The sequence below is a fragment of the Entelurus aequoreus genome, linkage group LG09 (assembly GCF_033978785.1).
Source record: "Entelurus aequoreus isolate RoL-2023_Sb linkage group LG09, RoL_Eaeq_v1.1, whole genome shotgun sequence".
Classification (NCBI taxonomy): domain Eukaryota; kingdom Metazoa; phylum Chordata; class Actinopteri; order Syngnathiformes; family Syngnathidae; genus Entelurus; species Entelurus aequoreus.
The window spans coordinates 10463460-10488228 of record NC_084739.1 but is presented as its reverse complement, the minus strand read 5'-3'; the positions used below and the strand labels follow the sequence as shown (position 1 = coordinate 10488228).

At 32.6% G+C, this 24769-nt stretch overlaps 2 protein-coding genes across 2 annotated transcripts in view; one reads left to right on the top strand and one right to left on the bottom strand.

The window, feature by feature from the left end:
- Window positions 1-9403, bottom strand: part of wnt8b (wingless-type MMTV integration site family, member 8b) — a 30743-nt gene extending 21340 nt beyond the window's left edge. Inside the window, exons 1-2 of the mRNA XM_062057602.1 lie at window positions 9305-9403; window positions 4573-4606 (exon numbers count right to left, since the gene is read on the bottom strand). Of these exons, the coding sequence (XP_061913586.1) occupies window positions 4573-4606; window positions 9305-9375 (105 nt within the window). The 5' untranslated portion in view covers window positions 9376-9403. The remainder of the gene's footprint in view (window positions 1-4572; window positions 4607-9304) is intronic.
- Window positions 1-24769, top strand: part of cuedc2 (CUE domain containing 2) — a 466641-nt gene that overhangs the window by 119308 nt on the left and 322564 nt on the right. The gene's annotated exons all lie outside the window — the stretch shown is intronic.

The following is a 24769-nucleotide window of genomic DNA, read 5'->3' as shown; positions in this document are numbered from 1 at the left end:
TGTCATAACGTTTTTAGCATTCAATCAGACATTATTGTGAGGGTTTGTATTAGTGTTCCTAAAAATAGATATACCGGCCCCCAGGCTCATTTTTTTCTCTAAACTTGGCCCCCAGAGTCAAAATAATTGTCCAGGTCTGCCTTAATACGTATAACCCTTGACCAAATATATATATATATGTGTGTGTATATATATATATATATATATATATATATATATATATATATATATATATATATACACTACCGTTCAAAAGTTTGGGGTCACATTAAAATGTCCTTATTTTTTAAGGAAAAGCACTGTACCTTTTAATGAAGATAACTTTAAACTAGTCTTAACTTTAAAGAAATACACTCTATACATTGCTAATGTGGTAAATGACTATTCTAGCTGCAAATGTCTGCTTTTTGGTGCAATATCTACATAGGTGTATAGAGGCCCATTTCCAGCAACTATCACTCCAGTGTTCTAATGGTACAATGTGTTTGCTCATTGGCTCAGAAGGCTAATTGATGATTAGAAAACCCTTGTGCAATCATGTTCACACATCTGAAAACAGTTTAGCTCGTTACAGAAGCTACAAAACTGACCTTCCTTTGAGCAGATTGAGTTTCTGGAGCATCACATTTGTGGGGTCAATTAAACGCTCAAAATGGCCAGAAAAAGAGAACTTTCATCTGAAACTCGACAGTCTATTCTTGTTCTTAGAAATGAAGGCTATTCCACAAAATTGTTTGGGTGACCCCAAACTTTTGAACGGTAGTGTATATATATATATATATATATATATATATATATATATATATATATATATATATATATATATATATATATATATATATACATACATACATACATACATACATACATACATACATACATACATACATACATATATATATATATATATATATATATATATATATATATATATATATATATATATATATATATATATATATATATATATATATATATATATATATATATATATACAGCCCGGCCCTTGGCCAAATTTTTTTAACCCAATGCGGCCCCCGAGTCAAAAAGTTTGGGGACCACTGCTTTAGAACTTTGTTGTAAAAATCTCATTCCGCGTCTGTCACATTGCTTGGTGCCTCGTCTGAGCTGCTGTGACTTAGATTACCATAGTAACTAATTAGATTACCATAGTAACTAGTATATCAGGCAAAAGCCCAGATTCCAACCATTGAAATACTTTGTATAGTTGAAGACTTACGGTCATTAGAAAACATCACTGCACATCATAATGGCAGCTACACTTTCCATCTTAAAGATCTAAAAAAATTATTTGGGAATGTCCAGCTGGCCAGATTGAAAAGCTTAACAGGACTTAATATGCCCAGGTGTGTATTAAGGTCTACTTTACAATATATTAGTGGTTTATGACTGCAGGTTATTAATTATTTTAAGACTTTAAAAGCCTTTTTTAATTCTTGAGCCCGTGCATAATTAGCTCTATTGCCACTTTCTTGTTTGGAAATAATAGCAGCTCCTTAATTAATACAATATCTTAACTTTCTATAATAAGGCTCCCTTTTGCCAGTTATTTAATGGCTTATTTAGCTGTTGTGTAAATGGTAAATAAAAACAGAATACAATGATTTGCAAATCCTTTTCAACTTATATTCAATTGAATAGACTGCAAAGACAAGATACTTAATGTTCAAACTGGAAAACGTTGTTTATTTTTTGCAAATATTAGCTCATTTGCAATTTGATGCCTGCAACATGTTTCAAAAAAGCTGGCACAAGTGGCAAAAAAGACTGAGAAAAGTTGAGGAATGCTCATCAAACACTTATTTGGAACATCCCACAGGTGGACAGGATAATTGGGAACAGGTGGGTGCCATGATTGGGTATAAAAATCCGTGAAATGCTCAGTCATTCACAAACAAGGATGGGGCGAGCGTCACCACTTTGTCAACAAATGCGTGAGCAAATTGTTGAACAGTTTAAGAACAACATTTGTCAATGAGCTATTGCAAGGATTTCACCATCTACGGTCCGTAATACCATCAAAAGGTTCAGAGATTCTGGAGAAATCACTGCACGTAAGCGATGATATTACGGACTTTCGATCCCTCAGGCGGTACTGCATCAAAAAGCGACATCGGTGTGTAAAGGATATCACCACATGGGCTAAGGAACACTTCAGAAAACCAATGTCAGTAACAACAGTTCGTCGCTACATCTGTAAGTGCAAGTTAAAACTCTACTATGCAAAGCCAAAGCCATTTATCAACAACACCCAGAAACGCCGCCGGCTTCGCTGGGCCCGAGCTCATCTAAGATGGACTGATGCAAAGTGGAAAAGAGTTCCGTGGTCTGACGAGCCCACATTTTAAATTGTATTTGGAGACTGTGGACGTCGTGTCCTCCGGACCAAAGAGGAAAAGAACCATCCGGATTGTTATAGGCGCAAAGTTGAAAAGCCAGCATCTGTGATGGTATGGGGGTGTATTAGTGCCCAAGACATGGGTAACTGTGAAGGCACCATTAATGCTGAAAGGTACATACAGGTTTTGGAGCAACATATGTTGCCATCCAAGCAACGTTATCATGGACGCCCCTGCTTATTTCAGCAAGACAATGCCAAGCCACGTGTTACAACAGCGTGGCTTCATAGTAAAAGAGTGCGGGTACTAGACTGGCCTGCCTGTAGTCCAGACCGGTCTCCCATTTAAAATGTGTGGCGCATTATAAAGTGTAAAATATGACAACGGACTGTTTAACACGAACAATGGGAGACCGGGCTTTCTGCTCCGCCGCTCCCAGTCTGTGGAAGCTCTCCCTGACCACCTGAGGGCACCACAGACTGTGGATGCTTTTAAAAAAAGGCTTAAAAGCCCTTCTTTTTTCTTTTTTTTTAAATGCCTTTTTTTAGAAAAACATGCATACTAGTTATAGCTATTTGTCTGTTCTAGTTTTAACTTTTATTTATTTCTTTATTACCTTTTTATTTATTTATTTATTTTTTAATACACTGTAGCACTTTGAGATTGTTCACTCAATATAAAGTGCTTTTTACAAATACAATCTATTATTATTATTATATTATTAATAACAACTCAAGCTGTACATCAAGCAAGAATGGGAAAGAATTCCTCCTGAAAAGTTTCAAAAATTGGTCTCCTCAGTTCCCAAACCTTTTACTGAGTGTTGTTAAAAGGAAAGGCCATGTAACACGGTGGTAAAAATGCCCCTGTGCCAACTTTTTTGCCATTAAATTCAAAGTTAATTATTATTTTTAGGGATGTCCGATAATGGCTTTTTGCCGATATCAGATATTCCGATATTGTCCAACTCTTTAATTACCGATACCGATATCAACCGATACCGATATCAACCGATATATACAGTCGTGGAATTAACACATTATTATGTCTAATTTGGACAACCAGGTATGGTGAAGATAAGGTACTTTTTTAAAAAAAATTATAAAATAAAATAAGATCAATAAATTAAAAACATTTTCTTGAATAAAAAAGAAAGTAAAACAATATAAAAACAGTTACATAGAAACTAGTAATTAATGAAAATGAGTAACATTAACTGTTAAAGGTTAGTACTATTAGTGGACCAGCAGCACGCACAATCATGTGTGCTTACGGACTGTATCCCTTGCAGACGGTATTGATATATATTGATATATAATGTAGGAACCAGAATATTAATAACAGAAAGAAACAACCCTTTTGCGTGAATGAGGAGGGAGGTTTTTTGGGTTGGTGCATTAATTGTAAGTGTATCTTGTGTTTTTTATGTTGATTTAATTAAAAAAATAAAAATAAAAAATAAAATTTTTAAAAAAAAAACATACCGATAACAAAAAAAACGATACCGATAATTTCCGATATTACATTTTAACGCATTTATCGGACATCCCTAATTATTTTCCCCCAAAAAATTAGTTTCTCAGTTGGAACATTAAATATGTTGTTTTTGCAGTCTATTCAATTGAATATAAGTTGACAAGGATTAGCAAATCATTGTATTCTGTTTTTATTTACCATTTACACAACGTGCCAACTCCACCGGTTTCGGGTTTTGTATTTCGCACGGCAGTTCGGTATAAATGTGAACAAAAACAAGCCGCATTTTTGCAGGGAATTACTTAACCGGGGCCCCCCTTAAAAAAGCCGCAGAGTGCTCGGCCTCTCTCTACTTTTACCCTCTGCTCTGCTGCTCTTGCCACCGTGTGAACGATAATATAACTAATATGTCTCAAGTGGCCTTTTGCTGAGATATTGCACCTCTCTCACACAAGAGGCCCGGCTCACTAATGATGACCACCCACTAAAGCAGTGGCTGCCCCCTTGCCTCTTATACCTCTTAACACATTCACCCGCAAGTACACACACACACACACACACACACACCCTCTCCATAAGGTCAAGTGTATACACAAGAGGGGTAGGAATGACAAAGGCCACAATGGCTGCATGGATCCCAACATGTGTTGCATGTGCAGACAGGAAGGTGTATATGTAACACACACAAAAGGTGTACGGATGGGGAAGGGGAGAGATCAAAAGAAAGTTGGCTTACCTTGGGTCCGGTCATCAAGAAATTATTCACTGACCTGGAAAAGGAGACAGATTATTCACTGAAGGAAGCTCAGTGTCCATAACAAATTCCTGCGGCTAACATCTCTCATTAGGGCTCCACGCTGCAGGAACATGTGAGACTGTGACACTCACACTGCAATAATGGCCCTTTTTTGGGGGGGGTAAAAGTGAGGCTTGTTTGAGGGGGGGGGAGGGGGGGGGGTTCACATGCAACTACAAGATGCAGCAATAAGAGAACATGCACAATCATCTGTTGAGTAAAAATAGCAGGAATAATAAAAAGAAAAGCGGTCAAAAGCTGCTTTTTTTCTTATTTTGCATGCATGTGAAAACATTTTATAGACATAAAGGTGACAATGAAGTCAAAATATAAATTTGTAATTAATTAGGTAGGTAGTGGGGGAGTGGGAAAAAATCGATTTGAATTCAATTCGCGATTCTCACGTCGTGCGATTCAAAATCGATTCTCATTTTTAAAAAATCGAATTTTTATTTAATTTTTTTTAATTTATTTTATTTATTTTTTTTCCATTTTTTTTTTTTTTTTTTTTTTTTTACTTAATAAATCCAACAAAACAATACACAGCAATACCATAACAATGCAATCCGATTCCAAAACCAAACCCGACCCAGCAACACTGCAATAAACAGAGCAATTGAGAGGAGACACAAACACGACACAGAACAAACCAAAAGTAGTGAAACAAAAATGAATATTATCAACAACAGTATCAATATTAGTTACAATGTCAACATAGCAGTGATTAAAAATCCCTCGTTGACATTATCATTAGACGTTTATAAAAAATAAAAAAAATGAACAATAATGTCACAGTGGCATCGCATCTCATAAGCTTGACAACACACTGTGTCCAATATTTTCACAAAGATAAAATAAGTCATATTTTTGGTTCATTTAATAGTTCAAACAAATCAGTTGATAAAACATTGTCCTTTACAATTATAAAAGCTTTTTACACAAATCTACTACTCTGCTTGCATGTCAGCAGACTGGGGTAGATCCTGCTGAAATCCTACGTATTGAATGAATAGAGAATCCTTTTGAATCGGGAAAATGTCGTTTTTCAATCGAGAATCGCGTCGAATTGAAAAAAATCGATTTTGAATCTAATCGTGACCCCAAGAATCGATATTGAATCGAATCGTGGGACACCCAAAGATTCGCAGCCCTAGTAGGTAGGTAGGTAGGTCTTTATTGTCATTGCAATAAGTACAACGAAACTTGGTTTTCAGCACAAACCCGTTCAAGATTAGACAAACAAACCGTGTACAGGGTTACAGAACATGGAACGCTGATGGGTCGCCACAAGGCGCCCCGTAAAAGATGGGGAAAAAGGTACAACGCTGGGGAAGGATGAGTAAAAAAAATACAATCTAGACTGGGCTCCTAAGGGGGCTCAGTCTGGAGTGGGAAAAAACCTCCATAGCAAAGCACATATACATATTACAACGTACATCTCGAGATATTTAGCAACAGAGGGAAGGGAGTGCGGGGTAATGGTGGTTGGCCGCAGCTCTCGGCGCTGACCATCCTTTCATCAACCCTATGGGATTTGCGTAATTAATTAATTTCATTCTAAACAGAGCAAATATAATAGTTGTCGTTATTGTCCTTATTTCTAATTATATGCACAGACTTGAAAGCTTAAAAATGCAATAAATATTAATTAGTATATCAATGTTTGCTGTCTTGAGTTTGCCTTAGGGATATATCATAATACAAGTGTAAGTTTTACAAATATATCTCGAATATGAGAATGTTTGCTGTCATGACTTTGTCTTGTTGTCAAGTGCATCTGTACTGTTAAGTTCAAATTTGAATGACAATAAAAGGAAGTCTAAGTCTAAGTAAAAAAAATATATAGCTGACCCATTAAAAATGATTAAAGCAAAATGTATTTACTTGGCTAATTAAAGTTGCTTTAATATTTTCACTTCACACTATTATTTTATTACATTTAGTTTTTGGTCAAACTTGACTTGGTTCACTCTATTTTTAAGAATTCAACATTTTTAGAAAAATGCCATTTAAAATACTCAAAATTAAACGTTTTTCCAAAATATTTAATTCTTAAGTATATTCAATATATATTTTTCATAATTTTGTATTAATTTAATTCATTTAATGGAATATATGGACGTTATAGGTAAAGCAAACGTTCATATATTTTTTAATATATTTGTCAATATGTATTGCATTTGTAAGTATTGGATCTAATAACTTCCTTTTGGATTAAATTACGCACATTTTTAAGGACACAATCATGACAGTTCTCATATCTGAGATATATTTGTAACCTTACAATTAGATTATAATATCCCAAAGGCAAACTCAAGACAGCAAAATTTTAAATATTCGTTAATATTTATTGCATTTTAAGCATTCAATTGAAAATTCATTGAATTTGATGTTAGACCTTTTGAAAATGTCCTTCAGATTAATTTTAAATATTTATTATATTGGCATAATGTACATTGAAAATAGTTCCCATAATTTATTATCAATTTAAATATTTAGTTTCTTAAAAATAATAATTTATTATTGTAATTATTTCGGATTAATAAAGCACATGAATCTTTCCAGCTTGAAATATTTTTTCGATTTTTAGAATAGTGTATATCAAAAATATTTTTTATTTGTATTTATTTATTTATTTATTATCAAATTTTTAAAAAATTGTATTTTCATGTATATAAAATTCTATATCAAATAGAAAATCGTAAGTGAATTTACAAAAATTAATTCTAATTTGTTCATATTTATTGCATTTTTAATAATTTCATTTATATTTTGTTTATTTTAATTTGAATTGAACTGTGAAACCTTTTTAAAATTTCCTCAACATTAAGAAAGTAGACATGCATTTTTTCCAATTTGAAATATTTATTAGATTTTTAGAATACTGCATAACAAAAATATGTGTTTTATTAGTATTTGTTATTCGTTTCTCAAAACAATAATATATTAATTTAAATAAAATTATTAATAATAACAAAAAATTATTGAAATAAAAAGCACTATTCTATTTTTTTTTAAGTTGTGGTTTCATGTATATACAATTCTATATTAAATCAAAAATCGTAAGTGAATTCACAAAAGTTAATATATATGTGTTTATATGTATTGCATTTTTGATCACTTGATTTATATTTCGTTGAATTTTTTTATTTGAATTTAACTATTCAACCTTATAAAAATGTAAATAAAAGTAAATGTGCATTTTTCCAGTTTGAAATATTTATTAGATTAAATATTTATTTTTCATTTGCATTTCTTATTCGTTTCTCAAAATAATATAATATTAGTTAAAATAAAATAAAATAATAAATAAGTACTAAAACAATAATGAAATTTTAAAAAAAAACACAAATCTATTTTTTTTTAAGTTGTGGTTTATATTAAAGAAAAAATTTGTAATGTGTTTATATTTATTCCATTTTTTATCATTTTATTTATATTTCGTTCTGTTCAACCTTTTTAAAATAAAAAAAAAAAGTAAACGTGCATTTTTCATGCAGTTTGAAATATTTATTAGATTTTCAGACTACTGCATAACAAAAATATTCTCGATATATACTCAAAATAATAATGTGTTGATTAAAAAAAAAACAATAAACAATAACTAAAACAATATTGAAATAAAAAACACAATCCTTTTTTTTTAGTTGTGGTTTTATGTATAGAAAATTCTATGTTAAATAAAAAATCATAAGTGAATTCACAAAAGTTGATGGGGTTTTTTTATATTTATTGCATGTTTGATCATTTTATTTATACTTCGTTTAAATGTTTTAATTTGAATTTATTTGTTCAACCTATTTAAAATAAAATAAAAAGCGAAAGTGCATTTTTCCAGTATGAAATATTTACTACATTTTTAGAATACTGCATGACAAAAATATTTATTTTTCATTTGCATTTATTATTCCATCCATCCATTATCCATCCATTTCCTACCGCTTGTCCCTTATTATTCGTTTCTCAAAATAATAATATATTCATTACAAGAAAATAATAAAGAATAAAGAATAACTAAAACATTATTGAAATAAAAAAAACATTTTTGACTCTTGCCAGATCCTTGTAATCTGGCGAGAGTCAGGTTAGGTTTTATGTAAAGGAAATTTTATATTAAATTTTTAAAAAAATGTAATTTATTTATATTTATTGCATTTTTTTATCATCTGATGTATTTCGTTAAAAAAAATTAATTTGAATTTAACTGTGCAACCTTTTTAAAATTTAAATAAAAGTAAACGTGCATTTTTTTCCAGTTTTAAATATTTATACATTTTTATGCATTTTTATATTATTTCTAAAAACATTTTTCGCTAAATAATTTGCTAATTAAATTATTCGGATATTTCCAGTTCAAAATATTTATTGGCTTCTAAGGCATACTGTATATTAAAATTATTGTATTTTTTTTTATTTATTCGTTTCTCAAAATAACAATAATGAATATAAAAATCATTTCAATTCAATAACAACAACATAATATTGACTTTTAAAATGACTAAATTAAAAGTTGCTTTTAACAACGAAATGAAGGCCTGCATCCAGATTTAAAAATGAATTTACAGTGATAAAAACATTCCAAAAATATTGCACGTCACCGCAGTTTGCAGGGTCGTCATATTTCTGCAGACAGTTCCAAAAAAGGCGAGGAAGGAAAAAAAAGGGGACTCACCAGCAGCAGTAGGACCTCATGTGCGCCAGGAGGATGAAGATATAGAAGCCAACCTCCCAATGCATGAACATCCTGACAGACAGGTGACAGACAGGTGACAGACAGGTGACAGACAGGTGAGCCTGCAGACACCGACGTGCAAGAGGCGAGTGGACACTGAGCGTGGAGAAGAACACGCATGCAAACTCCACCGTGGAGGATTGGAGGGTTGGGGTGGGGGGGGTGGGGGGCGTTCTCTGAAATGGAGCTCCTCTCGTCCCCAACAAGAGATTATCTACTTAATTAAAGACCCCCACCTTTTCTCTGCTGCCGACCAATCAGGAGCCTCCCAGCGCCCGGAGGATGAAAAAGGGCCTCCATGCTGACTCCCATTCAGCATCCAGGGAAGATCCGCTTAATCCTGGCGGGGGAAGTAACACCGATCCTCCCGGGAGTTTTATTCCAGTTATCGAATGTATTGAGGGATTAGGCGGGAAAAGGGTTCGATCAGAAGACAGAAGGTGATTGGATCAGACGTCAAAAGTCGCACTTTCATTGCAAAGGGGGAAAAAAAAGTGCACATGCAGAACTCGAACCATGTTTGGATTTACATTCTGACATTTGCATCCTTAATCCAGACGCTCACTATGGATGAAGACATTATTAGGGACCGCAATGTCCCTTTGGGACAGAGGACCCTATTGTAATTGTAAGGTTTTATTATTATTCTTTATTATACCGCCGCCTCTTTGAGCTGTAATTTGACCCCCTTAACATGCTTCAAAACTCACCATATATTTGACACACACATCAGGACTGGTGAAAATTGCGATCTAATCAAAAAATCTAGCCCTAAAACTCAAAATTGCGCTCTAGCGCCCCCTAGGAAGAAAACACAGACAAAACTGCCCGTAACCCCCACTTGGAATGTCAGAGAGACGTGAAACAAAAACCTCTATGTAGGTCTCACTTAGACCTAGATTTCATACACTGACATCCTTCAACAAAAATCAACAGGAAGTTTGAAATTCCCCCTTCAAAACAAAAGTTTTGTAAAAAGAGTCACTTTTGCCTCTTTGAGCTATAATTTGACCCCCTTAACATGCTTCAAAAGTCACCATATATTTGACACACACATCAGGACTGGCGAAAATTGCGATCTAATCAAAAAACCTAGCCCCAAAACTCAAAATTGCGCTCTAGCGCCCCCTAGGAAGAAAACACAGACAAAACTGCCCACAACTCCCACTAGGAATGTCGGAGAGACATGAAACAAAAACCTCTATGTAGGTCTCACTTAGACCTAGATTTCATACACTGACATCCTTCAGCAAAAATCAAAAGGAAGCTTGCAATTCCCCCTTCAAAACAAAAGTTTTGTAAAAAGAGTCACTTTTGCCTCTTTGAGCTATAATTTGACCCCCTTAACATGCTTCAAAACTCACCATATTCGACACACACATCAGGAAAATTGCGATCTAATCAAAAAACCTAGCCCCAAAACTCAAAATTGCGCTCTAGCGCCCCCTAGGAAGAAAACACAGACAAAACTGCCCGTAACTCCCACTTGGAATGTCGGAGAGACATGAAACAAAAACCTCTATGTAGGTCTCACTTAGAACTAGATTTCATACACTGACATCCTTGAGCAAAAAACAACAGGAAGTTTGCAATTCCCCCTTCAAAACAAAAGTTTTGTAAAAAGAGTCACTTTTGCCTCTTTGAGCTATAATTTGACCCCCTTAACATGCTTCAAAACTCACCATATATTTGACACACACATCAGGACTGGCGAAAATTGCGATCTAATCAAAAAACCTAGCCCCAAAACTCAAAATAGGAAGAAAACACAGACAAAACTGCCCGTAACTCCCACTTGGAATGTCGGAGAGACATGAAACAAAAACCTCTATGTAGGTCTCACTTAGACCTAGATTTCATACACTGACATCCTTCAGCAAAAATCAACAGGAAGTTTGCAATTCCCCCTTCAAAACAAAAGTTTTGTAAAAAGAGCCACTTTTGCCTCTTTGAGCTATAATTTGACCACCTTAACATGCTTCAAAAGTCACCATATATTTGACACACACATCAGGACTGGCGAAAATTGCGATCTAATCAAAAAACCTAGCCCCAAAACTCATAATTGCACTCTAGCGCCCCCTAGGAAGAAAACACAGACAAAACTGCCCGTAACTCCCACTTGGAATGTCGGAGAGACATGAAACAAAAACCTCTATGTAGGTCTCACTTAGACCTAGATTTCATACACTGACATCCTTCAGCCAAAATCAACAGTAAGTTTGCAATTCCCCATTCAAAACAAAAGTTTTGTAAAAACAGTCACTTTTGCCTCTTTGAGCTATAATTTGACCCCCTTAACATGCTTCAAAACTCACCATATATTTGACACACACATCAGGACTGGCAAAAATTGTGATCTAATCAAAAAACCTAGCCCCAAAACTCAAAATTACGCTCTAGCGCCCCCTAGGAAGAAAACACAGACAAAACTGCCCGTAACTCCCACTTGGAATGTCAGAGAGACATAAAACAAAAACCTCTATGTAGGTCTCACTTAGACCTAGATTTCATACACTGACATCCTTCAGCAAAAATCAACAGGAAGTTTGCAATTCCCCCTTCAAAACAAAAGTTTTGTAAAAACAGTCACTTTAATAAATGATGAATGGGTTATACTTGTATAGCGCTTTTCAAGGTACTCAAAGCGCTTTGACAGTATTTCCACATTTACCCATTCAGACACACATTCACACACTGATGGCGGGAGCTGCCATGCAAGGCAAGGGTGAAGTGTCTTGCCCAAGGACACAACGGACGTCCTCTTTGAGCTATAATTTGACCCCCTTAACATGCTTCAAAACTCACCATATTTGACACACATATCAGGACTGGCGAAAATTGCGATCTAATCAAAAAACCAAGCCCCAAAACTCAAAATAGGAAGAAAACACAGACAAAACTGCCCGTAACTCCCACTTGGAATGTCGGAGAGACATGAAACAAAAACCTCTATGTAGGTCTCACTTAGACCTAGATTTCATACACTGACATCCTTCAGCAAAAATCAACAGGAAGTTTGCAATTCCCCCTTCAAAACAAAAGTTTTGTAAAAAAGAGTCACTTTTGCCTCTTTGAGCTGTAATTTGACCCCCTTAACATGCTTCAAAACTCACCATATATTCGACACACACATCAGGACTGACGAAAATTGCGATCCAATCAAAAAACCTAGCCCCAAAACTCAATATTGCGCTCTAGCGCCCCCTAGGAAGAAAACACAGACAAAACTGCCTGTAACTCCCACTTGGAATGTCGGAGAGACATGAAACAAAAACCTCTATGTAGGTCTCACTTAGACCTAGATTTCATACACTGACATCCTTCAGCAAAAATCAAAAGGAAGCTTGCAATTCCCCCTTCAAAACAAAAGTTTTGTAAAAAGAGTCACTTTTGCCTCTTTGAGCTATAATTTGACCCCCTTAACATGCTTCAAAACTCACCATATTCGACACACACATCAGGAAAATTGCGATCTAATCAAAAAACCTAGCCCCAAAACTCAAAATTGCGCTCTAGCGCCCCCTAGGAAGAAAACACAGACAAAACTGCCCGTAACTCCCACTTGGAATGTCGGAGAGACATGAAACAAAAACCTCTATGTAGGTCTCACTTAGAACTAGATTTCATACACTGACATCCTTGAGCAAAAAACAACAGGAAGTTTGCAATTCCCCCTTCAAAACAAAAGTTTTGTAAAAAGAGTCACTTTTGCCTCTTTGAGCTATAATTTGACCCCCTTAACATGCTTCAAAACTCACCATATATTTGACACACACATCAGGACTGGCGAAAATTGCGATCTAATCAAAAAACCTAGCCCCAAAACTCAAAATAGGAAGAAAACACAGACAAAACTGCCCGTAACTCCCACTTGGAATGTCGGAGAGACATGAAACAAAAACCTCTATGTAGGTCTCACTTAGACCTAGATTTCATACACTGACATCCTTCAGCAAAAATCAACAGGAAGTTTGCAATTCCCCCTTCAAAACAAAAGTTTTGTAAAAAAGAGTCACTTTTGCCTCTTTGAGCTGTAATTTGACCCCCTTAACATGCTTCAAAACTCACCATATATTCGACACACACATCAGGACTGACGAAAATTGCGATCCAATCAAAAAACCTAGCCCCAAAACTCAATATTGCGCTCTAGCGCCCCCTAGGAAGAAAACACAGACAAAACTGCCTGTAACTCCCACTTGGAATGTCGGAGAGACATGAAACAAAAACCTCTATGTAGGTCTCACTTAGACCTAGATTTCATACACTGACATCCTTCAGCAAAAATCAAAAGGAAGCTTGCAATTCCCCCTTCAAAACAAAAGTTTTGTAAAAAGAGTCACTTTTGCCTCTTTGAGCTATAATTTGACCCCCTTAACATGCTTCAAAACTCACCATATTCGACACACACATCAGGAAAATTGCGATCTAATCAAAAAACCTAGCCCCAAAACTCAAAATTGCGCTCTAGCGCCCCCTAGGAAGAAAACACAGACAAAACTGCCCGTAACTCCCACTTGGAATGTCGGAGAGACATGAAACAAAAACCTCTATGTAGGTCTCACTTAGAACTAGATTTCATACACTGACATCCTTGAGCAAAAAACAACAGGAAGTTTGCAATTCCCCCTTCAAAACAAAAGTTTTGTAAAAAGAGTCACTTTTGCCTCTTTGAGCTATAATTTGACCCCCTTAACATGCTTCAAAACTCACCATATATTTGACACACACATCAGGACTGGCGAAAATTGCGATCTAATCAAAAAACCTAGCCCCAAAACTCAAAATAGGAAGAAAACACAGACAAAACTGCCCGTAACTCCCACTTGGAATGTCGGAGAGACATGAAACAAAAACCTCTATGTAGGTCTCACTTAGACATAGATTTCATACACTGACATCCTTCAGCAAAAATCAACAGGAAGTTTGCAATTCCCCCTTCAAAACAAAAGTTTTGTAAAAAGAGCCACTTTTGCCTCTTTGAGCTATAATTTGACCACCTTAACATGCTTCAAAAGTCACCATATATTTGACACACACATCAGGACTGGCGAAAATTGCGATCTAATCAAAAAACCTAGCCCCAAAACTCATAATTGCACTCTAGCGCCCCCTAGGAAGAAAACACAGACAAAACTGCCCGTAACTCCCACTTGGAATGTCGGAGAGACATGAAACAAAAACCTCTATGTAGGTCTCACTTAGACCTAGATTTCATAAACTGACATCTTTCAGCAAAAATCAACAGGAAGCTTGCAATTCCCCCTTCAAAACAAAAGTTTTGTAAAAAGAGTCACTTTTGCCTCTTTGAGCTATAATTTGACCCCCTTAACATGCTTCAAAACTCACCATATTCGACAGACACATCAGGACTGGCGAAAATTGCGATCTAATCAAAAAACCTGGTCCCTAAACTCAAAATTGCGCTCTAGCGCCCTCTAGGAAGAAAACACAGACAAAACTGCCCGTAACTCCCACTTAGAATGTCGGAGAGACATGAAACAACAACCTCTATGTAGGTCTCACTTAGACCTAGATTTCATAAACTGACATCCTTCAGCAAAAATCAACAGGAAGCTTGCAATTCCCCCTTCAAAACAAAAGTTTTGTAAAAAGAGTCACTTTTGCCTCTTTGAGCTATAATTTGACCCCCTTAACATGCTTCAAAACTCACCATATTCGACAGACACATCAGGACTGGCGAAAATTGCGATCTAATCAAAAAACCTGGTACCTAAACTCAAAATTGCGCTCTAGCGCCCTCTAGGAAGAAAACACAGACAAAACTGCCCGTAACTCCCACTTGGAATGTCAGAGAGACATGAAACAAAAACCTCTATGTAGGTCTCACTTAGACCTAGATTTCATACACTGACATCCTTCAGCAAAAATCAACAGGAAGCTTGCAATTCCCCCTTCAAAACAAAAGTTTTGTAAAAAGAGTCACTTTTGCCTCTTTGAGCTATAATTTGACCCCCTTAACATGCTTCAAAACTCACCATATATTTGACACACATATCAGGACTGGCGAAAATTGCGATCTAATCAAAAAACCTAGCCCCAAAACTCAAAATAGGAAGAAAACACAGACAAAACTGCCCGTAACTCCCACTTGGAATGTCGGAGAGACATGAAACAAAAACCTCTATGTAGGTCTCACTTAGACCTAGATTTAATACACTGACATCCTTCAGCAAAAATCAACAGTAAGTTTGCAATTCCCCCTTCAAAACAAAAGTTTTGTAAAAACAGTCACTTTTGCCTCTTTGAGCTATAATTTGACCCCCTTAACATGCTTCAAAACTCACCATATTCGACACACACATCAGGAAAATTGCGATCTAATCAAAAAACCTAGCCCCAAAACTCAAAATTGCGCTCTAGCGCCCCCTAGGAAGAAAACACAGACAAAACTGCCTGTAACTCCCACTTGGAATGTCGGAGAGACATGAAACAAAAACCTCTATGTAGGTCTCACTTAGACCTAGATTTCATACACTGACATCCTTCAGCAAAAATCAACAGGAAGTTTGCAATTCCCCCTTCAAAACAAAAGTTTTGTAAAAACAGTCACTTTAATAAATGATAAATGGGTATAGCGCTTTTCAAGGTACTCAAATCGCTTTGACAGTATTTCCACATTTACCCATTCTCACACACATTCACACACTGATGGCGGGAGCTGCCATGCAAGGCAAGGGTGAAGTGTCTTGCCCAAGGACACAACGGACGTCCTCTTTGAGCTATAATTTGACCCCCTTAACATGCTTCAAAACTCACCATATATTTGACACACATATCAGGACTGGCGAAAATTGCGATCTAATCAAAAAACCTAGCCCCAAAACTCAAAATAGGAAGAAAACACAGACAAAACTGCCCGTAACTCCCACTTGGAATGTCGGAGAGACATGAAACAAAAACCTCTATGTAGGTCTCACTTAGACCTAGATTTAATACACTGACATCCTTCAGCAAAAATCAACAGTAAGTTTGCAATTCCCCCTTCAAAACAAAAGTTTTGTAAAAACAGTCACTTTTGCCTCTTTGAGCTATAATTTGACCCCCTTAACATGCTTCAAAACTCACCATATTCGACACACACATCAGGAAAATTGCGATCTAATCAAAAAACCTAGTCCCAAAACTCAAAATTACGCTCTAGCGCCCCCTAGGAAGAAAACACAGACAAAACTGCCTGTAACTCCCACTTGGAATGTCGGAGAGACATGAAACAAAAACCTCTATGTAGGTCTCACTTAGACCTAGAATTCATACACTGACATCCTTCAGCAAAAATCAACAGGAAGTTTGCAATTCCCCATTCAAAACAAAAGTTTTGTAAAAACAGTCACTTTTGCCTCTTGAGCTATAATTTGACCCCCTTAACATGCTTCAAAACTCACCAAACTGGACACACACATCAGGACTGGCAAAAAAGGAGATCTAATAAAAAAATTAAAAAAAAACCAAAACTCACAATTGCGCTTTAGCGCCCCCTAGGAAGAAAACAGACAAAACTGCTCCTAGGAAGAAAACACAGACAAAACTGCCTGTAACTTCCAGTAGGAATGTCTTAGAGACATGAACCTCTATGTAGGTCTCACTCAGACCTACATTTCATATATTGACAACCCCTACAAAAATCAACAGGAAGTTTGCAAATCACCCTTCAAAACAAAAGTTTTGTAAAAACCGGTCACCTTTTTTCAAAAATTATCTCCTCTGAGCGCATTTGTCCTGTCGGCTTCAAACTAGCACAGGAGAGAGATTGAACCCTTCTGATTAAAAGTTAACGAAAGAGTTTTGATTACTGCTCCGGTTTGGATTTTATGTGCCGTCAAAGTCGGTCCCGTCCATCACTGCTTGCAGATTTAGTTATTATTATTATTCTCTAATCCACAGGTGTCAAACTCAAGGCCCCGGGGGCCAAATCTGGCCCGCGACATCATTTTATCTGGCCCGCAAACACCTGGAAATGACATGTGTCAATAAAGTACTTTATATTTTCTCACTGAATGTAATGTTTTTTATTCATTTTGACGGAAAAAATATATAGTAAAAGCCAAAAGATTGGACACACCTTCTCATTTCAATGTGTTTTCTTTATTTCCATGACTATTTACATTGTAGATTGTCACTGAAGGCATCAAAACTATGACACCTGTGAAGTGAAAACCATTTCGGGTGACTACCTCTCGAAGCTCATGGAGAGAATGCCAAGAGTGTGCAAAGCGGTAATCAGAGCAAAGGGTGCTGCTATTTTGAAGAAACGAGAATATAAGACATGTTTTCAGTTATTTCACCTTTTTTTTTTGTTAAGTACATAACTCCACATGTGTTCATTCATAGTTGTGATGCCTTCAGTGACAATCTACAATGTAAATAGTCATGAAAATAAAGAAAACGCATTGAAATGAGAAGGTGTGTCCAAACTTTTGGCCTGTACTGTATGTACTGCTTGAAATTTGTTAGAATAATTGTGTGTAAATTATCACACAACTCTTATGCTTAAGGGCCGTTGCTATAGTTATTATCAATTGTGCTGTAGTTGTACTTTTTCTATCCGTAGTCTTGTATCAGTGTTTGTTTCCAGAATCGGCCTGCTGACTGCCAAGGCTGAACATCGAGTGCTGTGACGTAGACAAAGCAGAGACAAAAAAGGAAAAATACACTATTTTACAGTAAAATTTTGTTAATGTAAAGTTTTTACTGTAAAATCGACAGTTTTTTTTTTTTTTTAATTATATAATTAATAATGAAATCCAGAGGCAAATTCATACATTATTCACTGTTACAAGTGGCCCTCTGAGGGCACCCATAACTGCCATGTGGCCCTCAATGAAAACCAGTATGACACCACTGATCTACTGTATGCATGCAGGTCCCTCTCCTATTGGAAGTCCGCCTTCTTGTGTGCTAATCGGGATTAAAGTGTGGGGTGGGGGGCGCGGGGGGGCGATTAGGAAACATCTTTCAACTTTCCAGGGGATGTTTTTGGATGAAAGATTCAAAGGAGGAATGGCAAGGAAGGAAAAAAAAGGTGTGTTTTTTATTGACGCATCAATGGCCACTCCATTAGGTACACCTACACCATTCAATGTGACAGCATGCATCGACAAAACTTTACTTACCTTACTTTTGTATGGTCAATTGGGTTGTTAAAAAAAATCAATACAAAATAAAATTGGTATACAAATAAAAGCATTGTTGTGGTTTTAGTTCTTGTCACATTTTGTCCAATTTTATATACCGGTATGGACAAAAAAACAACTAACCAACCACAAATTAATTACAATAATTTATTAATAATTAATCCATAATTTTAAGCACATTGTCTATGATAAAATGTATGATAAATGTAAAATAAATGTTGTGAGGAAGAAAAAAACCGGGTTACCTTCATTGTTGGGGATTTATAGTTTGTCCTATTTTTGATATGGACAAAAAAACAGCTAAAACCAACCAAAAATTAATGACAATAACAAGCAATAGTATATAATCCATATTATAAGAATATTTTCTATTATAAAATGATATGATAAATGTAAAAAAAAATGTTTTGAGGAAGAATAAAAACTGGGTTACCTTCATTGTTGGGGATTTATATTTTGTCCAATTTTTGATACGAACAAAAAAAACAACTAAAATCAACCACAAATTAATGACAATAGCAAGCAGTAGTATATAATCCATAATATTAAGCATATTTTCTATTACAAAATAATATGATGAATGTAAAATAAATGTTTTAAGGATTTTTTTTTATATATATATGAACAAAAAACAACTAAAAACAACCAAATATGTATGACAATAACAAGCAATAGTATATAATCCATCATTTTAAGCACATTTTCTATTGTAAAATATGATAAATGTAAAATAAATGTTTAAGGAAGAAGAAAAAACTGGCTTACCTTCATTGTTGGGGATTTATATTTTGTCAAATTTTTGATATGGACAAAAAAAAAAACTAAAAACAACCAAAAATATATGACAATAACAAGCAATAGTATATAATCCATATTATAAGAATATTTTCTATTATAAAATGATATGATAAATGTAAAATAAATGTTTTGAGGAGGGATAAAAACTGGGTTACCTTCATTGTTGGGGATTTATATTTTGTCCAATTTTTGATAGAACAAAAAAAAAAACTAAAACCAACCACACATTAATGACAATAGCAAGCAATAGTATATAATCCATAATATTAAGCATATTTTCTATTACAAAATAATATGATGAATGTAAAATAAATGTTTTAAGGATTTTTTTATATATATATATATATGAACAAAAAACAACTAAAAACAACCAAATATGTATGACAATAACAAGCAATAGTATATAATCCATCATTTTAAGCACATTTTCTATTGTAAAATATGATAAATGTAAAATAAATGTTTAAGGAAGAAGAAAAAACTGGCTTACCTTCATTGTTGGGGATTTATATTTTGTCAAATTTTTGATATGGACAAAAAAAAAAACTAAAAACAACCAAAAATATATGACAATAACAAGCAATAGTATATAATCCATATTATAAGAATATTTTCTATATAAAATGATATGATAAATGTAAAATAAATGTTTTGAGGAGGAATAAAAACTGGGTTACCTTCATTGTTGGGGATTTATATTTTGTCCAATTTTTGATAGAACAAAAAAAAAAACTAAAACCAACCACACATTAATGACAATAGAAAGCAATAGTATATAATCCATAATATTAAGCATATTTTCTATTACAAAATAATATGATGAATGTAAAATAAATGTTTTAAGGATTTTTTTTGTATATATATATATGAACAAAAAACAACTAAAAACAACCAAATATGTATGACAATAACAAGCAATAGTATATAATCCATCATTTTAAGCACATTTTCTATTGTAAAATATTATAAATGTAAAATAAATGTTTAAGGAAGAAAAAAAATGGTTTTCCTTCATTGTTGGGGATTTATATTTTGTCAAATTTTTGATATGGACAAAAAAAAACAACTAAAAACAACCAAAAATATATGACAATAACAAGCAATAGTATATAATCGATCATATTAAGCACATTTTCTATTGTAAAATATGATAAATGTAAAATAAATGTGTATGGAAGAAAAAAAATGGTTTTCCTTCATTGTTGGGGATTTATATTTTGTCAAATGTTTGATATGGACAAAAAAACTACTAAAACCAAACAAAAATTAATGACAATAACAAGAAATAGTATATAATCCATATTTTAAGCACATTTTCTATTACAAAATGATATGATGAATGTAAAATAAATGTTTTACGGAATTTTTTTTTTTTATATATGAACAAAAAACAACTAAAAACAACCAAAAATGTTTGACAATAACAAGCAATAGTATATAATCCATCATTTTAAGCACATTTTCTATTGTAAAATATGATAAATGTAAAATAAATGTTTAAGGAAGAAAAAAATGGTTTTCCTTCATTGTTGGGGATTTATATTTAGTCAAATTTTTGATATGGACAAAAAAAACAACTAAAAACAACCAAAAATATATGACAATAACAAGCAATAGTGTATAATCGATCATATTAAGCACATTTTCTATTGTAAAATATGATAAATGTAAAATAAATGTGTATGGAAGAAAAAAAATGGTTTTCCTTCATTGTTGGGGATTTATATTTTGTCAAATGTTTGATATGGACAAAAAAACTACTAAAACCAAACAAAAATTAATGACAATAACAAGAAATAGTATATAATCCATATTTTAAGCACATTTTCTATTCCAAAATGATATGATGAATGTAAAATAGATGTTTTACGGAATTTTTTTTTTTTTATATGAACAAAAAACAACTAAAAACAACCAAAAATGTATGACAATAACAAGCAATAGTATATAATCCATCATTTTAAGCACATTTTCTATTGTAAAATATGATAAATGTAAAATAAATGTTTAAGGAAGAAGAAAAAACTGGCTTACCTTCATTGTTGGGGATTTATATTTTGTCAAATGTTTTATATGGACAAAAAAACTACTAAAACCAAACACAAATTAATGATAATAACAAGCAATAGTATATAATCCATATTTTAAACACATTTTCTATTACAAAATGATATGATGAATGTAAAATAAATGTTTTACGGATTTTTTTTTTTTTTTTTATATGAACAAAAAACAACTAAAAACAACCAAAAATGTATGACAATAACAAGCAATGGTATATAATCCATCATTTTAAGCACATTTTCTATTGTAAAATATGATAAATGTAAAATAAATGTTTAAGGAAGAAGAAAAAACTGGCTTACCTTCATTGTTGGGGATTTATATTTTGTCAAATTTTTGATATGGACAAAAAAAACCAACTAAAACCAACCAAAAATATATGACAATAACAAGCAATAGTATATAATCCATCATTTTAAGCACATTTTCCATTATAAAATTATATGATAAATGTAAAATAAATGTTTTAAGGAAGAAAGAAAACTGGCTTACTGTCATTGTTGGGGATTTATATATTGTCACATTTTTGATATGGACAAAAACCAACTAAAAACAAAAAAAAAATAACAAGCAATAGTATATAATCCATAATTTTAAGAACATTTTATATTATAAAATTATATGATAAATGTAAAATAAATGTTTTAAGGAAGAAAAATAACTGGGTTACTCATTGTTGTGGATTTATATTTTGTCCAATTTTTGATATGGACAAAAAACAACTAAAACCAACCAAAAATTATCAAGCAATAGTATATAATCCATACTTTTAAGCACAAGTTCTATTACAAAATGATAGGATAAATGTAAAATAAATGTTTTAAGGAAGAAAAATAACTGTTACTCATTGTTGGGGATTTATATTTTGTCCAATTTTTGATATGGACAAAAAACAACTAAAACCAACAAAAAACTAACAAGCAATAGTATATAATCCATCATTTTAAACACACTTTCTATTATAAAATGATATGATAAACGTAAATTAAATGTTTTAAGGAAGAAAAATAACTGGGTTACTCATTGTTGGGGATTCATATTTTGTCCAATTTTTGATATGGACAAAAAACAACTAAAAACAACCAAAAATGTGTGAAAATAACAAGCAAGAGTATATAATCCATATTTTTTAAGCACATTTTCTACTATAAAATGCTAAATGTAAAATAAATGTTTTAAAGAAGAAAAATAACTGGGTTACTCACTGTTGTGGATTTATATTTTGTCCAATTTTTGATATGGACAAAAAACAACTAAAACCAACCAAAAATTATCAAGCAATAGTATATAATCCATACTTTTAAGCACAAGTTATATTATAAAATGATAGGATAAATGTAAAATAAATGTTTTAAGGAAGAAAAATAACTGTTACTCATTGTTGTGGATTTATATTTTGTCCAATTTTTTATATGGACAAAAAACAACTAAAAACAAACAAAAATTATCAAGCAATAGTTTATAATCCATACTTTTAAGCACATGTTCTATTATAAAATGATAGGATAAATGTAAAATAAATGTTTTAAGGAAGAAAAATAACTGTTACTCATTGTTGTGGATTTATATTTTGTCCAATTTTTTATATGGACAAAAAACAACTAAAAACAACAAAACATTAATGACAATAACAAGCAATAGTATATAATACATATTTTAAACACAAGTTATATTATAAAATGATAGGACAAAAAACAACTAAAAACAACAAAACATTAATGACAATAACAAGCAATAGTATATAATACATATTTTAAACACAAGTTATATTATAAAATGATAGGATAAATGTATAAAAATAATTTAAGGAAGAAAAATAACTGGGTTACTCATTGTTGGGGATTTATATTTTGTCCAATTTTTGATATGGACAAAAAACAACTAAAACCAACCAAAAATTATCAAGCAATAGTATATAATCCATACTTTTAAGCACAAGTTCTATTACAAAATGATAGGATAAATGTAAAATAAATGTTTTAAGGAAGAAAAATAACTGTTACTCATTGTTGTGGATTTATATTTTGCCCAATTTTTTATATGGACACGAAACAACTAAAAACAACAAAACATTAATGACAATAACAAGCAATAGTATATAATACATATTTTAAACACAAGTTATATTATAAAATGATAGGATAAATGTAAAATAAATGTTTTAAAGAAGAAAAATAACTGGGTTACTCACTGTTGTGGATTTATATGTTGTCCAATTTTTGATATGGACAAAAAACAACTAAAATCAACAAAAAACTAACAAGCAATAGTATATAATCCATCATTTTAAACACACTTTCTATTAAAAAAATGATATGATAAACTTAAATGTTTTAAGGAAGAAAAATAACTGGGTTACTCATTGTTGGGGATTTATATTTTGTCCAATTTTTGATATGGACAAAAAACAACTAAAAACAACCAAAAATGTGTGACACTAACAAGCAAGAGTATATAATCCATATTTTTTAAGCTCATTTTCTATCATAAAATGATTTAATAAATGTAAAAGAAATGTTTTTAAGGAACAAAAAAAACTGGCTTACCTTCATTGTTGTGGATTGAAATTTTGTCCAATTTTTGATATGGACAAAAAACAACTAAAACCAACCAAAAATTATCAAGCAATAGTATATAATCCATACTTTTAAGCACAAGTTCTATTACAAAATGATAGGATAAATGTAAAATAAATGTTTTATGGAAGAAAAATAACTGTTACTCATTGTTGGGGATTTGTATTTTGTCCATTTTTTTATATGGACAAAAAACAACTAAAACAACAAAACATTAATGACAATAACAAGCAATAGTATATAATTCATACTTTTAAGCACAAGTTCTATTACAAAATGATAGGATAAATGCAAAATAAATGTTTTAAGGAAGAAAAATAACTTACTCATTGTTGGGGATTTATATGTTGTCCAATTTTTGATATGGACAAAAAACAACTAAAAACAACTAAACATTAATGACAATAACAAGCAATAGTATATAATACATATTTTAAGCACAATTTATATTATAAAATGATAGGATAAATGTCAAATAAATATTTTAAGGAAGAAAAATAACTGGGTTACTCATTGTTGGGGATTTATATTTTGTCCAATTTTTGATATGGACAAAAAACAACTAAAACCAACAAAAAACTAACAAGCAATAGTATATAATCCATCATTTTAAACACACTTTCTATTAAAAAAATGATATGATAAACGTAAATTAAATGTTTTAAGGAAGAAAAATAACTGGGTTACTCATTGTTGGGGATTTATATTTTGTCCAATTTTTGATATGGACAAAAAACAACTAAAAACAACCAAAAATGTGTGACACTAACAAGCAAGAGTATATAATCCATATTTTTTAAGCACATTTT